We start from the raw sequence: 13,127 nt of genomic DNA on the forward strand, positions 1-13,127 counted from the left end.
TTTGTGTCCTCGGGTTGTACTATAAGAGCACAAGAAACCGAAAATATGGACCTGCTCATCAAAGCATCAGTCTGTAGTGTCATGGAGGGTCAAAAATCACCCTGGGTGCTTTTTAGTGGAGACGGTCATTTGGTTTTATATAGATCAGTCAGTCAGTTCAGATGTGATGTATATCTGTATACTATATCTATTTTGTCTATATAGTGTATGGTTCAACTTGCCGTTTTTGCCGAATAGAGATTAAATGGCGAGTTTACTGAGCTGTGAACCCTATATTGTATATCATACAGAAAGGTAAGTTAGCTGTCTGTCTTGAGTCACCCCATTGGACCTTTTTCACAGCAGACATGTTGACTTGTCACAACAGGGCAAATCCAGGTATAAATGATAACAATATGATGGCTCTGTTCCATTTTAGTGTCCCAGTAAGCGAAGCCAGTAAACCAAAGTACAGGCCCTGAAACCTGCAGCCATCAGTGACGTTATTACACCTGTGCTTGTTCTGCTATGAAATGTGAAAATGATTGAAAATGTGTGAAAATAGCGTTTAGTGTGAACAAACATTTCGGCTTCACTTACAGAAACACATTTTGTCTTCAACTGCAGATCTTATTAAGCTTAAGCAATAAGCACTGCTGACGTTTAAAACCAGCTTTTGGGGTTTACTGCTTTGATGGATCAGGGTAACATAACTTGATGTTGCTGAGGATATGTTCATCAGCAGTGTTAACCTGCACTAACAATGTCTCCACTTGCTTGTTTTCCCTTGTGTCCATCTGCGTGTCTCGCTTTCTTTATGTCTTTCCATCCTCCCTCACTCGCTTTCCTCACTCCCAGGAGGGGAATCCTTCTGGGGAAAACCTTTCAAGGATGAGTTTCGGCCCAACCTGTCTCACACCGGCCGTGGGGTTCTCAGCATGGCAAACTCTGGTCCCAACACCAACAAGTCCCAGTTGTAAGAAATGTCTCATCAAAGCAGTCTTTTCTAAACTTGAAACAGTCACTCTCTGCTAGAAATGTTGCCTTCTGCCTGAAAGAGCTTGTGTGAGAGAAACTTATAAATGTGCTGTTCATTGTCGTTTTTGAAAGTCATTCTGTGGTATTAAGTAAAACTAAAGTAGTTATGGAAGCGCACAGGGCCGCTTTACTGACTGCACCTGAGGCAAAGCTCTCTTTCAGAACACTCTTCCCAGATCCATTTAGCAAACCTTAAATCTTTTGAATGTTTTCCACTAACATTTTGTTATTTTTGTTCTCGTCTGTCAGCTTCATCACATTCCGGTCGTGCACCTACCTCGACAGGAAACACACAGTATTTGGAAGGTAAATCTTGCATGTGTTTTTAAAGTATGTGTACTCGTGACTGTATGTTTATTTATGCTTTTAAATGGACTCCACTGTGTCTTAGTGACGGTGTTTTGTGTAATTTAACAGATGAGGGAGATGGCTTTGAAGGGTGACAGTCATGACAGACACTTGATTAATGCTCAGAGTCATTCACACAAACATTTGGGTCAGAGCCACATTTTCTTTTTCTTCTTTATCTTTCTTGTCCTCTTCCTCTGAGTCTTCTCCTCAGTCTCTGCCTCTGTTTTTTCACCCTCTAGTCTTTAATACATACTTGGTTCCTTTGCAGCTCCAGACAGCACAAATATTATTTTGACTTCCAGTCTGACTCCTGGCCAGCAGCAGTGAAAAATTCAGTAGATGCTGAATCAAAACGGATGACTCTCTCTCTCTCTCTCGCTCTTGCTCTCTCTCTGCTGAGCTGAGCAAGATCTTAAATGGTTGTCTTTTTGGAGAAATTCCTGGCTGTTGTCTAAAAATATTCATCCTGCTTTTAACTGACTGATTCTTCACATGGTCAATGTGCTTAAAAAGCTTCTCTTCAACCAGCTGTCCAGCTTTTTATCCTCTCTACACTGCAGTCTATGCACATTTTATGGGACTGGCAGTGTTGTCCACTTAACCTCATCTATACCTAATGTGAACTCTTTCACTCTTTGCTTTGGATGATAAGCCAGGTAGTTTGACTGTGGCCCTCTAAGTTTAAGTGCTCTCTCCAGAGAGGGCATCCTACTGTCATTTTTAAGTCATTAAGATTACTTGATTTTCACTCCTGATCTAAGTATTAATTGTTTTTCTTTAACAACTCATTACGCCTTTAGTGTATAAAATGTCAGAAAATAGAAAAACAAGACATGCAAAATGCCCATCAGAATCCCAAAGCCCAAGATGATGTTTTTACATGTCATGTTTGTCCAACCAACAGTCTGAAACTCAGAGATATTCGTCTAGAGTGATTTTTAGAAAAATCAAACAAAAAAAAAACATCTCATCTGAAATATTTCAAATATTTGGTATTTTTAATATTGGAGGGACTGTTTTTAAGTAGAGAACTGACAGATTGAACCACGCATGAGGAGATAGTAAGAGAAAGATGGTAAATGACATGCCATAAAGGTCACCGAGGACGTTGGGGTTTATAGACAGCACCTTAAACCTTAGAATCCATCGTGACTGCAAGTTTTGTTAATCCCATATAAACAGCCAAAAATATTTTAAAAATGTTCTTAATCTTCTACTGTCTTAATGATTTATTTTTCTATGTATTATTTTGTGGTTTAGGGGTAGATGGGATCTTTATCTTTGCTGACTGACTTTTCCTTACAACTTCACAAAAAAGTGCTGGGAGAACTTTTCAAGCCTACTACAACAGCACAAGTAGACCTGCAATATACAGAAGTGTCCGCAACAGAATCGGTGTATTTACAGGAGGGACGTAACGCAGGAGAACGTCTCCGTCTTTCTGCAGAGAATGTGCGATTGTCACTAGACAGGAAGGATATTTTTGCCACAAATAAACAAACGTATGGGTTCAAGTGTATCCAGTAAGTGATGGAGTATTTTAATTTGTCAGTTATTTCATTCAGTGGATTAGCCTAAATAAACTTTCCTGCCATGCTACTATATCCAGCTAAAATTTCTCAAATGATTTTCCTGAAAATGTATGGCATCATTTGATAGTTAAACAGCTGCAGTTACAGTTTTGGGTATCTCTTGCGTGCTTTATGTGAGAATATTCCTACTCCTGTTCCAACTTAACCTGTGATGAAGGAAAATTTTACCTTTTCCTGTTCTGGAGACGGCTTGAACGTGTTACTTGACATCAGCAGAAAGCCAGGTCATCAAGGTGTGAAAGTGCATTTGAGAAAGACACTTGTGATCGAGACAGTTTTGGCACACTAATAATTTTGTCTGATGTTGCAAGATCACTGACTCATTCAGTGTGGGAGCTCCTCTGTTCATGTGAACATGTGGAAGCGGAGCACATGTGGCTTGAGAGGCACCCCCTGCTACCTGCTGGGTGCACTGTGTGCATGTCCTCTCACTCTGTACACGGTAACAGGAAGCCCCCACAGGAGCACACACAGGAGACTTTGCAGTTTAAAGAGTAAAGTGAGAGCAACTTCTTAAAGTGTTCTGCACCAAGGGAGTCACTAACAGATCGCCTCTTGGCTGTCAGCATTTCACAGACTTTTTATCTTCAGCAGTTTTTTTTTTCTTTCCAGTGTGCTGATATCCAAGGCGATAAACATTTACTTTTAGCGGCAACTCACATTCACCTTTGTGTGGGGAATATAATGAGGGCTGCACAAATCCCTCAGCCGCAAAACGATATACGAAAACATTACAGGTTTAGATGGCTCAAGGGCACGTCAGCAGGATGGATGGTGTCATAGGGATTTGAACTCAGTTTCACCCTACTCTACTCACCACTCTTGTCATGATTGAGCACATAAGTCTTTACACAGGGTATGTAAATGTATGATAGATGGTGTTGTGAGGGATATGCCGTCCTTGTTTTATTTTCACTGTCAAAGATCAAAGTGATGTGGGACCTGTGTGGAGAGCCCACGTCTCTCTTACTCTTACCTAAATGAATGGAGGAGCCGCCTTATGAAGGATGCTCTTCTTGTGTGCAGGGTTGTTGGTGGATTTGAGACACTCACAGCAATGGAGAATGTGGAGAGTGATCCCAAAACAGACAAACCAAAGGTAAGAATTAGTGACCTTTTAAGGTCTGGATCAGCTTAAACAGAATTAGATTTTACTTCAAATGTATGGATGGGCGGCACGGTGGTGCAGTGGTTAGCACTGTCGCCTCATAGCAAGAGGGTCCCAGGTTTGAATCCCGGTCTGGGCCCTTCTATGTGGAGTTTGCATGTTCTCCCTGTGCCTGCGTGGGTTTTCTCCGGGTACTCCGGCTTCCTCCCACAATACCAAAAACATGCACATTAGGTTAACTGGCTACTCTACATTGTCCCTAGGTGTGAGTCTGAGAGTGTGTGGTTGTTGCTTTGTGTGTTGGCCCTGTGATTGACTGGCAACCAGTCCAGGGTGAACCCCGCCTCTCGCCCGTAGTCAGCTGGGATAGGCTCCAGCTCCCCCGCGATCCTGACGGATAAGCGGTATAGAAAATGGATGGATGGATGGATGGATGGATGGATGTTCTCACTGGTACCGGAGAAATATCCCTCAAGTCATGTTTCATTTTCCATTGAAATGTAGCTCACACTGCTGCCCAGTGCGAATTAAACAGTGCCACTGCAAAATCAGTTTCATTTCCGAGATCACTAACATTAATAGCAGCTGAGGAGTACAAGACTCTGCCAGTTTGACCCTTACACGGATCTTCTAAAGGTCAGACACTGAGACAAGAAATAAAGCAGAGGCCAGTGAGAGATGAGATTAAAATGACAACGAGGGGCTAAATTCAGTCTCTGCAAGACACAAGTGTTGTGTGGTTCTGTTGTTCTTAATTACAAATAAGCTGTAAAAACATGTAATTAATGCAGCTACAATATTTTAATTAAGTTTATATTGAGGTCAGCACCCATTTTCCTGTTGGAAAAAAAAAAGCAAATCTGAGTTGCAGTTTTCAACAATATTCTCATGCACAGTCACTGTATTTTTTACCTTTAGGTAGAAACTTGATGTTTTGTTTCTAGATATTTTAGATAGTGAATATTTGAGATACTTTATAATTTACAGATCATTTAATAATGACAGTGTAATGCTTAATTTTCCATTGAGTGAACCAGCTCCTTTTTGGATCTTAACTTTTTCCTGACTTTTGGTTTACAGTCGGAGATCAAAATTCTAAGTACAACTGTGTTTGTGAACCCGTATGAAGAGGCCGATGCTCAGGTTTGTCCCTCTCTGCACGTTTGTACATGAACAATACTGAATTTATGATGAAACACTGAGATTTTTTTTTAGTTATTCATCCAAACTAGAAGTTCTGTCCTCTAAGTGTGTCTGCCTATGACGTGTGTTTATACTTCCGGTGTTGGCAGTGACATATTTTCCATTGTGTGGCTCTGCACACCAGCATAGTGAATTGACAAATGTTTGTCTAGCAGATATCATTATGTCACCCAACTGTGGTGAACTGTGGCCCTTTTTTATACGCAGCCCCTCCAGTGTTTTAACAGTGCAGCAATAGGCCTATAATTACTTCATTGTGTCACTGTCCTATGAAGACAGTACACCTGGAACTTGTCGTCTTGACTGCATTTGAAAAAGGGGTCACACAGTTTAAATGTAAGCATGAACAGTTACTGAGCGTGAAGGCCTGCGATACAAGCGCTGCGTCTGTATCCTCTGATCTCGTATATACAGTAGCAGTGGGGATTTACACGATTTATGTTTTTCAGATTGCAGCTGAGCGAGAAAAGGAGCTTCAGAAGCAGGAGGAGGAGAGGCAGCAGACCAGCGTCGCACTAAAGAAAGCGAAGGAGGAGCAGGCGCCAAAGACCTTCAAAGCAGGTGTAGGAAAATATATCAACCCAGCCACAATGTAAGTACACACACTCACATATACATATGCATACTGATTTACCATTCTCTAATGTACTCTCTTCCCTCTGCTTCTGCTATGTAAAAGCTGCGTAGGCACAAAACAGAAGTCAAAGAAGATTTATGTTTCTCTCCAGGCAGAATTTGGATCAAAAAGTTAAACTGGCCTGCACATAAATTGTTATTACATTTATTCTCACAGTGTGGCACGAATGGCTTGACACACGGTAGTGAATAGAAGATAAAACATGATGATTACATACCAGCACAGAAAGAATAGAAACATAACATGTAAAACTGGCAATTATAGAGAAGATTGTCACTTGTCCACGTGGGGATCCTTCAGGCCACACAACATTTTTAAGTTGTGTTTTTTTTTTTTTGTGGAATGTGTTTGTGCCATTTATCGAGTCCTACATTTATTTATTTTTTGATTTATTGAAGTAGAAACTGTTCACTAAAAAGAAACATGAAGACTTTGGCTCTAAGACACAGACGTAGCTTTTGTGGGTATATTGAAATGACCAAAATTAAGGTGCATTAACTGAATCTAAAAAGTTTTGTGCTTAAGTGCATATTAAGAGATAATTAAGCTCACGATTTTTCTCTCTTTGATGGTATTTTGTCTTCAGCCATCATCCATCATGTTGTTAGTACATCACATTAACATATTTAGATTTATGCCGAGCATGTCAGTACTAATGCTCCCAAATTGCACTTCATCCCTTTTGCCAGACAGTTAAATGTGACATGCGGGTTTCAGCAATCGCTAATGGTCGTTTTAGGGTTTTGTCAGTAGGGAAAATGCTTGTTCATTTTGTGCATTTCCAGGATGATTTTGATCAGCAGAGAAATAAAGGATGGAAACATACAAAGTGGTTATCTGAAAAGTAGGACTTTGCTTTAAAATGCTTTGTCTGTGACTATTGATGAAAACAGCAGATGGAAGATCAAATGTCATGCTGTGTAATTACAGAATTTTACATTTTTGTAAACATTTTTGTTGGAAAAATATCTACCAACCCTGTATTAAAATATTTCAGGATTTGACATTTAATTGCTTTAGTTTTCCAAGTGCATGTTGCATTGAGGCTATGATTGTGTCTGACCACTCTCACTAACCCCCCCACATAAAACCGTAGCAGTTTACAGCTATTTACACCAAACAAGCTCAAACAAACTGAGTGTAGCTACTTGCTCAGCACCAAACAGGCTGCTGAGGAGGCATGAGGCAGCTAAAGACACAGATCTTAGAAGCTGATTCTAGTGGATAGGAGAAGAGAGATTTTCAGGACAGACATTTGTTTTTGCAGTGTGATAATATTTGAGTTCAGTGTCCACTGAAGTGATATTATGTTCGTTATATATTTTAAAATACTTAATATACCCACTTTAAGTTTAGATACGATCTTTAAAATAATGTGTTCAGGGGATGTGTTTGCATTCAAGATGATTGAGATAAGATGTAAATTTAATGGGGATAAAGTCTGGGAATTAAGGTCAGGACCGGATTGACCAGCTAGTCAATTGACCGGAAGTCAATCAATAACTACTTTGATGATTGATGTTTTAGTACTTTTTCAAGTAAAAATGGGAAACATTGTGATGTCTTGTGGTTCTATCTACTCCAAAAATTAGCTTTTCTTTGTCTTATGTCAGTGTAAACTGAAAAGTTGGTGAGACAGAAACAGTTCAAGACTTGAAGACTTCCAGGTTCATGTTGATGCCTGATTGTAGGAATAAAGTTGTTGTTGTACAACCTGTTTGAAATAGCGTCAGACCCCATGCAAATTTATCCATGACTTTGTCAGACCACAAAGTCATCTACAAAGAGAAAAGGAGAAACTCGGCAGGAGGATGAATGGCTCAATGAAACCCATAATCTACCAGAAAGTCGAAACGCACACCTGTGACAAAATGGCTGATCTTGGTATTACTGTCCCTCAGAAAACGTTCGGCTGCTGATGACGAAAACGGGCCATCCACCAGCGGAGCAGCAGCCAAGAAGTCCAAGGGCAAGATCGGATTCGGAGACTTCAGCTCCTGGTAGCACGTTCAGTATGTGCCAGTCTGTATTTTTACTGGTCCAGTTGAATATGTGCAAAATTAATTAATCACATGCACACTTATGTAATTCTCTGTTATCTCTCAGTAGTGTCGTTGTATTGTGAAACAAGGAATTAAAGAGACTTTTTTTTTCAAAGATAGTGTCATTATCTCATTTAATACATATTCCCGCTGTGACTATTGATTTTATGATAATGTATTGATAGTTTTGGCACGATGGAGCAGGAGTGTAAATATATCAGCACTTATTAAGAGTTAACATTAGAGTAAAAAGTAGTCAGTCTTACATTCATCATCCAGAGACAGTCAGGACGGGGCTAAAACTATCTGATCGATATCTTTGGTCCTGGACAGTTTAATCAACGTGTGGGCCACTGAGGTCTGAGCAGTTTTTGTGGACATGATAAACTCCCCTCACCGGCCTGTGGTGGCTGTGATGAGAGGTTTTACAATATCAGGCTTCATTTTCTGGTAAATAATGTTGTCATGCAGCAGTTTCAGCTCTGAGCTGGTTGCTTTGGCTCAACTCCCAAGTGTTTTAATGGATTTGCTTTTCACATTTCCATAATCATTTAGCACCGCACTCGGAGGAGAACTTGAGTTATAGGTTGCATCAAAGTCAAGGTGGCCCACACAAAAAAAGAAATAATAATTTCAAGCCTGGTCAGTTTGTCATGTCCGCACTTAGTGGTTTGATTATTTAATTACACACTCACACTTTTTTTTTTTTTTTTGCAACTACTGTGCTTTTTCAGAACCCTTTTCTAACCTTTTGTTGTTTCACCTGCGAAAAAGATATTGTTGAATGTTTGTATTTTAAAATCACAGTCAACATTCCTGAGCTTAAAGAAGATACAAAAAAGTAACAAAATTACCTGAAAATGATTTCAGTTCTCCAGTTTCAATGAGCTGCACTAGAAGAAATTACACTATTGTTGCTGACTGTGGCATGCAGTTAGTGTGATTGTTGCTTTGGGTTGTTCTGTCATTTTTAAATTCGGAATCTGTGTTGAATTGGCGTGAAGTCTTTTATGAAATCTAACCTTAGCCACCGTGACAGCAGTTTTTGTTCCTTTCAACTTCCTTGCCATTTGGTAATTTGAAATCCTGTAAAACTGTAAAAAGTATAAAAAACCTGCAGGCAATTACTCAAGGCTCTGATCCAGGAAGCATACACTGAGTAAAGCGAAGACACTTAAAAAAACAAAACCAAAGCATGGACTGTGAGGACATCTGTGACCACGGGGAAGTGGCTAAATCTTTTCTTATATGTCTTCAATGGTCAACAAACAACAAAACTGACTAAGGTGTGTGTGTATATATATATATATATATATATATACACACACACACACACACACATACATACGTACATACATACATGTATTTGTTTCTATTTTATGACAAGTGGATGAGTACAGAATTGCTGTTTGTTTGCAGGTCATAAAATCTATCTGTGAAATCATCTGTCAAACTTTGTTTCCTATCATAATAACTATTGTTATTGTATCAGCTTTTGAAAATCCTCTATTGGTGTATCTCCTCATGAAAGCATCAGACCTGAACATGATGCAGATGTATTTGGTGAATATGTGGAAGTAGATGTGCATTGGTCAGTACTTTGCTATTTTGTTTGTTTTTTTTTCCCCCCTGAGTTTCATAAAAATCTAAAATGGCCACCATGGACGTGAAGTACATTCTCAAACAAGCAAATATTTTTATACAATATAAATTTTTCCTAGAAACATCAAAAATAGGAGATAGCAATAGCCATTGTGATTAGAGCAATAAGTGTAAAAGTTTTCATAGTTGAATCTGCAAAAACAGGCATACAGGCAACAAGCAGTTACATGAACGTGTGTGGGTTCATCCCATTTAAGATCCTTATTGCGCTGGTGAAACAGCGGTATTGGCGATAGCACCCTTGTGTCACATAACCCATAATTTATTGGATGCTTGGTTATCACCCTAATGCTGCTCCACTTGAGCCTCATTATTTAGCTGTGCTCCCGGCAGCAGCTGCCAAGCTTTGGGCTTTTACCTGAATGAATACACCCTTGAGTGTCCTCAGTGTTTCCCCTGCCCGAGTGAGCTGGAGCTTTGTAAATACGGGAGGTGGAAAAATGAAGTTGGTGCCCTCCAGAAGTCACATAGACCTACACGATTATCCTTTTCACATGCGGAGTGCTAAAACTAAGCCATGGTGTGATGGGATAGTCATTTGTTCTCCCATTAGTCCTGTCAGCCACCAGTAGGCTGTAAGTCAATAAGTGAATGAATAATTGAGGTCTGTGGGGGTCAGGGGTGGTGTGTGTGTGTGTGTGTGTGTGGGGGGGGGGGTTGACAAACAAACTGAAAATTTATGCACTAAGTTGCTCACATAATGCACTCAAGTGTTAAAGCCAAGACATGGTCAAAAAATATAAATGACTAGTTTATTTGCTACACCTGTGGTTAAGAATCTTATGCAATCTAATACAGCAATCTGTACTGTCTTTGTGATGATTTTAATGTTTACTTTTTATTTACAGTGTTTTGTTATAATTGTTGCTGAAAGCCAGATGAAACAACCAACATATAGCTTGACATTTCTGATTCAAGGTCCACTAGGCTTAAGTCTTTGACCACATGTCATGGACTCGGTGCACTGGAGTTTGCTTATCTGCCCATGTACTCAGAAAATGAGTCTGTCTCATGTGACTGTGCACTGGTTGGACAGTGGAACATCTCATTACCTGATGAACACATTTGCTTTACATTGCACAAATTCAGCCCTCGGCCCAGTGACAACTTATTTTACACTGAACAAGATCTGATTTCTGCCAGTAGACAGTTATTGTTTCTGGCCAAATCAAAATTGTCATGTATATTTTCAAGATAAAGAAAAATCCTTTAATGTAAAGGAATAGTTTGATCCTTTTCACTAACTGGCCAATACTTGGGTGAATATGTCAATACAACTCTCATATCTGTTAATTCAACATTAAGTTACAGACAGCATAGCTTAGTTTAGCAAAAAGACCAGAAACCTATCCAGGTTCTATTGTGGTTATCCGGTAACCAGATTCACCTGTCCGGTCCTCAGATTCCCCTTTATTAGTATGTGATTTTGTTAGTTTAATCAATACAAAAAATACTGAATAAAAATATTAGGCAAAACAGAGCTCCATTTTACAGGGAGATAGCTAATGACTTCCTAGCTCCGAGCAGTTGACAGATTACCAAGAGAGGGAGTTAAAGGTCCCAGCCAAGAAATAAACAGGCACATAGTCATAGCCATAATATATCATATCATTTTTACACTGTTTTTTGGCAAGGATTAAACAAACCAGGTATAAAACGTTAATTAGTGAGCATCAGAGAAGCTGTTAGTCAAGTTTTACAAGTTTTTGTGCTGTTGGCTATTTTGTATCATTCCCTTTAACAGACAGATATGAGTGGTATTGATCTTCTCATTTAACTTCCAGAAAGTGAATAAATGTATTTCCCCCCCCCCAAAAAAAAAACATGAAAAAAAAAATTAAAATGATGAATTAGTCCTTTAAAGTTAAAAACAGATCTTGTTTTTAACAGTAACAGGCAACATTTGCCCTCAAGACAACTTCTGGTTTCAGCAGAGATAAGCTAACTACAGCTGGCAGGAACAGCTTTCTGCAATAAATGCAGTTATTAGGTATCATGTACACAGTCGTTATATGGGATACTTAGTCACTGGTCCTGCTTGGATCCAATTTCATCTTGCATAAAAGGCCAAGTAGAGGACACATCTTTAAAAAGTTAAGGCCTCACCCTACCTCTTCAGTACAGTAATACAAACTGACTAGAAATCTCTTAGTATATGTGCACAAAATTCTAATGTGAGTCTGCAAACATCATCTCTTCCCTTCTCATTCTCACTTTTTATTTCCAGGCCTCCTTTTGAAGTTGACCATTGAGAATAGACATCATCAGAGATCCTGCAGGGGAAGAGAGTGGGTGTGTGTTGTGTGTTACTCAGCGGTCATCTCCTTACTCCCTATCTCGTTCAGCAGCATCCTGCAGACTTTTAGACATTCTTCGAATATCATTACCCTCTTTAAGCGTTGTCTGCTCTCATGGCTACAGCTTTCTGTTCTATCAGAATTGGCTTTATGGGCCAAGCATATGAATACATGCAATGAATTTGATTCTTTCTTCATTTCTCTCAATTAACCTACTTTGAAGACGTTTGCACAGGTTGGTTTTTCCACAAATCTTTTCTTGATTCAGCAACATTTTACATACTTTTTAAATTAGTCTAAACAAGATTGCATAAAATTACCAAAGTTCCAATTTACATCAAGAAATACCTGATCAAAAACAAGACTAGATGAGTCTTGGTCTTGAGGGACCTACTGTCAAACACTGGTGTTCAGGTCTTTTTATATTTTGCTTTTTTAAAATTGTCATCTGTCCACTTTCATGGGGTGCAGTCATCCATTTTACAAGCAGCAACCATTTCATTGAAACGGTTGTGAAAATAATATAGATGACTTGTTACTTTTTAATACAAGGAAATGAATCACCCATCCTGGAAAAGGAGGTGATCTGTGACTCTCAACACTCCCTTCCTCTCTGCACCACAGCAAGGGCAAAGGGTTTATCTGAGCTACATCCCAGCTGTAGCTTGTTAATCTAAAACATTTATGATGTTACGCAGTCCAGAGAGAGATGATGAAGTGAGCCACAGAAACTCCACTGTCAGAAAAGCTTCAATATTTTGTGGATTATTTGCTTGTGACAAATCTCAACTGAGCCATTTTAACTGAATATCATTGAGTGATACATTACAACATGTCACAGCTGTGTTAATTCTGCTAATAATATTATCAAGTGATAGAACTGATGCTGTGCTCTTTAGGAAAGGGATAAATATGTGAATGTAGACAGAACTAAACAGGACCTACCAATGCCTTAACACCTGAAGCTGCTCAACATAATTGTCATTAAAATTTGTATGTTTTTTTTTTTTTTTTGTTTGTTTTGTTTTTTGTTTTTTTGCTGATCTACTCCCCACACATGACATGGACATCTGCCCTTTCTGAGACAATGAGCCCTCTTCTGTTGCTTTTACATCCCAGTCATTCTAAACTATCCAATTACACTAATCTAACTGATAGCAAGCTAGCGCTAGCCATGTCAGTTAGTTTTGTTAGCTACACCCATTTATTTAGCCATTT

At 39.2% G+C, this 13,127-nt stretch overlaps 1 protein-coding gene across 1 annotated transcript in view; it reads left to right on the plus strand.

Annotated features, from left to right (window-relative positions):
* Window positions 1-8,059, plus strand: part of ppil2 (peptidylprolyl isomerase (cyclophilin)-like 2) — a 33,183-nt gene extending 25,124 nt beyond the window's left edge. Inside the window, exons 15-20 of the mRNA XM_046385952.1 lie at window positions 838-955; window positions 1,267-1,323; window positions 3,987-4,059; window positions 5,149-5,211; window positions 5,721-5,863; window positions 7,810-8,059. Coding sequence (XP_046241908.1) covers window positions 838-955; window positions 1,267-1,323; window positions 3,987-4,059; window positions 5,149-5,211; window positions 5,721-5,863; window positions 7,810-7,912 — 557 coding nt within the window. The 3' untranslated portion in view covers window positions 7,913-8,059. The remainder of the gene's footprint in view (window positions 1-837; window positions 956-1,266; window positions 1,324-3,986; window positions 4,060-5,148; window positions 5,212-5,720; window positions 5,864-7,809) is intronic.
* Window positions 8,060-13,127: the final 5,068 nt, after the last annotated feature.

The sequence above is a fragment of the Scatophagus argus genome, chromosome 4 (genome assembly GCF_020382885.2).
Source record: "Scatophagus argus isolate fScaArg1 chromosome 4, fScaArg1.pri, whole genome shotgun sequence".
In the NCBI taxonomy this organism is placed as follows: domain Eukaryota; kingdom Metazoa; phylum Chordata; class Actinopteri; family Scatophagidae; genus Scatophagus; species Scatophagus argus.